The sequence below is a fragment of the Octopus bimaculoides genome, chromosome 14 (assembly GCF_001194135.2).
Source record: "Octopus bimaculoides isolate UCB-OBI-ISO-001 chromosome 14, ASM119413v2, whole genome shotgun sequence".
NCBI classification, from domain to species: domain Eukaryota; kingdom Metazoa; phylum Mollusca; class Cephalopoda; order Octopoda; family Octopodidae; genus Octopus; species Octopus bimaculoides.
In genome coordinates, this window is record NC_068994.1 from 14239311 (window position 1) to 14241423 (window position 2113).

Consider the following 2113-nt stretch of genomic DNA (forward strand, 5'->3'; position numbering starts at 1 on the left):
TATTCTTTGCTTTTGCTATTCCTGAATGACGTTTGTAATCTTTAATTGTGTGTAGATGTGTGTGTGTGTGTGTGTGTGTCTATTCACTTGGGCATTGCAAGACCAATAACTCAATGTAGAGCTCAATATACATATGTTTCAGAACGAAATGTTGGCTGAGTATACAGTGGTAATAAGAAAAAGAGATGAGAGAGGAATGATTATCTTATGAGCTACATTACATTTGTAGAATTATATTTGTGCCTAAATAGGGAATGGCAACATCAATGGGTTATGGCAATACAGATGTATATAAGAAAAGTGTATGTCCAAAATTTGATTAGATGCATAAGTGGAAATATATGTATATATACATATACATGCACTCTGAGGCATCCACAGATACAGACAGACACACATATGCAAAAACCCAACTCAGAGACACACAGAGACATGCACCAGCTCTGGGACATATGTACACATGCTGTACTCTTTCACCACAACTTTCTCTCACTCTTTCTTCCTGTTTCTGTTGTGCCTGTAATTCAAAGGGTCAGCCGTGTCACACTGTGCCACGCTGAATATCCCCCGGGAACTACGTTAAGGTTACACGTGTCTGTGGAGTGCTCAGCCACTTGCACGTTAATTTCACGAGCAGGCTGTTCCGTTGACCGGATCAACTGGAACCCTCGACACCGTAAGCGACGGAGTGCCAACAACAATAAATGTATTGAATTCTAACAGTTTGTTAGTTTGTTAGTATGAGTAGCATTATGACTAAACAGAAACCATAACAATCGCTCATCTGTAGACACATACAGACATTAATACACACACATACAGACACATACATTCACACATACAGTTCATTGGTAGTAGTTCTATAACAACATACACGTTTATTCAAATCGTCATGTAGCGAAAAATTTATATTTCTTACATATTAAATAATAATGACAACGTATCAAATGGTTTGTTCAGTATACTGTGTTGCATTGCATTACATTATTGTTTGTATATTTGTTGCATTTTTTTTTTCTATGCACAATAACAATAATAAATGTAATAATGATAAATCTTTATATTAATAATAATAATTCTAATCATTATTATATAATCGTCTTCCTCTTCATCCTCATGTCCATCACCAATCGTCATCAGTTGTTAAATCTGTTTTTCCATGCTGGCATGGGTTGGATGGGTATGCAATACAGAATCCTTATACACATCTCAATCCTGCACCGTATTGCATGAGGTTTTGACTGGGGTTTTCGCAACTGGATGCCCCTTTTATTGCCAACCACTATTTCTTCACTGTACGATATTTCTTTATCTATTTCTCTTTATCATTCTCTTTCCATCATTCTCTTACACACTTATAAAGGTTTCTTCAACAATTCTTTGTATTTGTTTTAGAATTACTTCATTCTAATTAAAATTTCTACATCTTTTTTTATTAATTCAAAAAAAAATTTTTCTCCACTGATTTACTCTTTCGCATGTAGACTTTCATAATGCATCTTCTTTTCAAAGCATCTCTATTATTAGTATTATTATTACTATTATTATTATTATTATTATTATTATTATTATTATTATTAATTTCTTTGGTATTATCTTATATCTCTTATGATTTACTTGTTTCAGTCATTTGTCTGCAGCCATGCTGGAGCATTGCAATGAAGGGTCTTAGAACCCAGTACTTGGTTTTATAGTCTGATATTTATTTTATTGTCCTCTTTTGATGAACCACTAAGTAAAGAAACCAATACTGATTCTCAAGCTATAGGAGACAAACACAAGCATAACGATACACTCACCCATATATGCATGCATTCACACATAAACACATGTGCACATGCATGCACATGTGCACACACACATGTATATATATGATGAGCTTCTTTCAGTCTCCATACAGCAAAACCAGTCACAAAGCTTTGGTCAGCCTAAGGTTATAGTAGAAGATACTTGCCCAAGGTTTTGTGCTGTGGAACTGAATCCAAAACCAAGGTTTTTTGCAAAAATTACACACAGACTAGAAACATGCAAAAATACTTTTGAGTGAAATAACAGACTGAAGAATTTGGTACCTAGCAGCAAGTGTAAAATCTAAAAAGCAGAGAGAGAGAGA

At 34.5% G+C, this 2113-nt stretch overlaps 1 protein-coding gene across 1 annotated transcript in view; it reads left to right on the forward strand.

The window, feature by feature from the left end:
• LOC106880816 (protein unc-79 homolog) overlaps positions 1 to 2113 on the forward strand; it is a 63435-nt gene that overhangs the window by 54121 nt on the left and 7201 nt on the right. The window contains exon 25 of the mRNA XM_052973022.1: positions 1194 to 1295. Coding sequence (XP_052828982.1) covers positions 1194 to 1295 — 102 coding nt within the window. The remainder of the gene's footprint in view (positions 1 to 1193; positions 1296 to 2113) is intronic.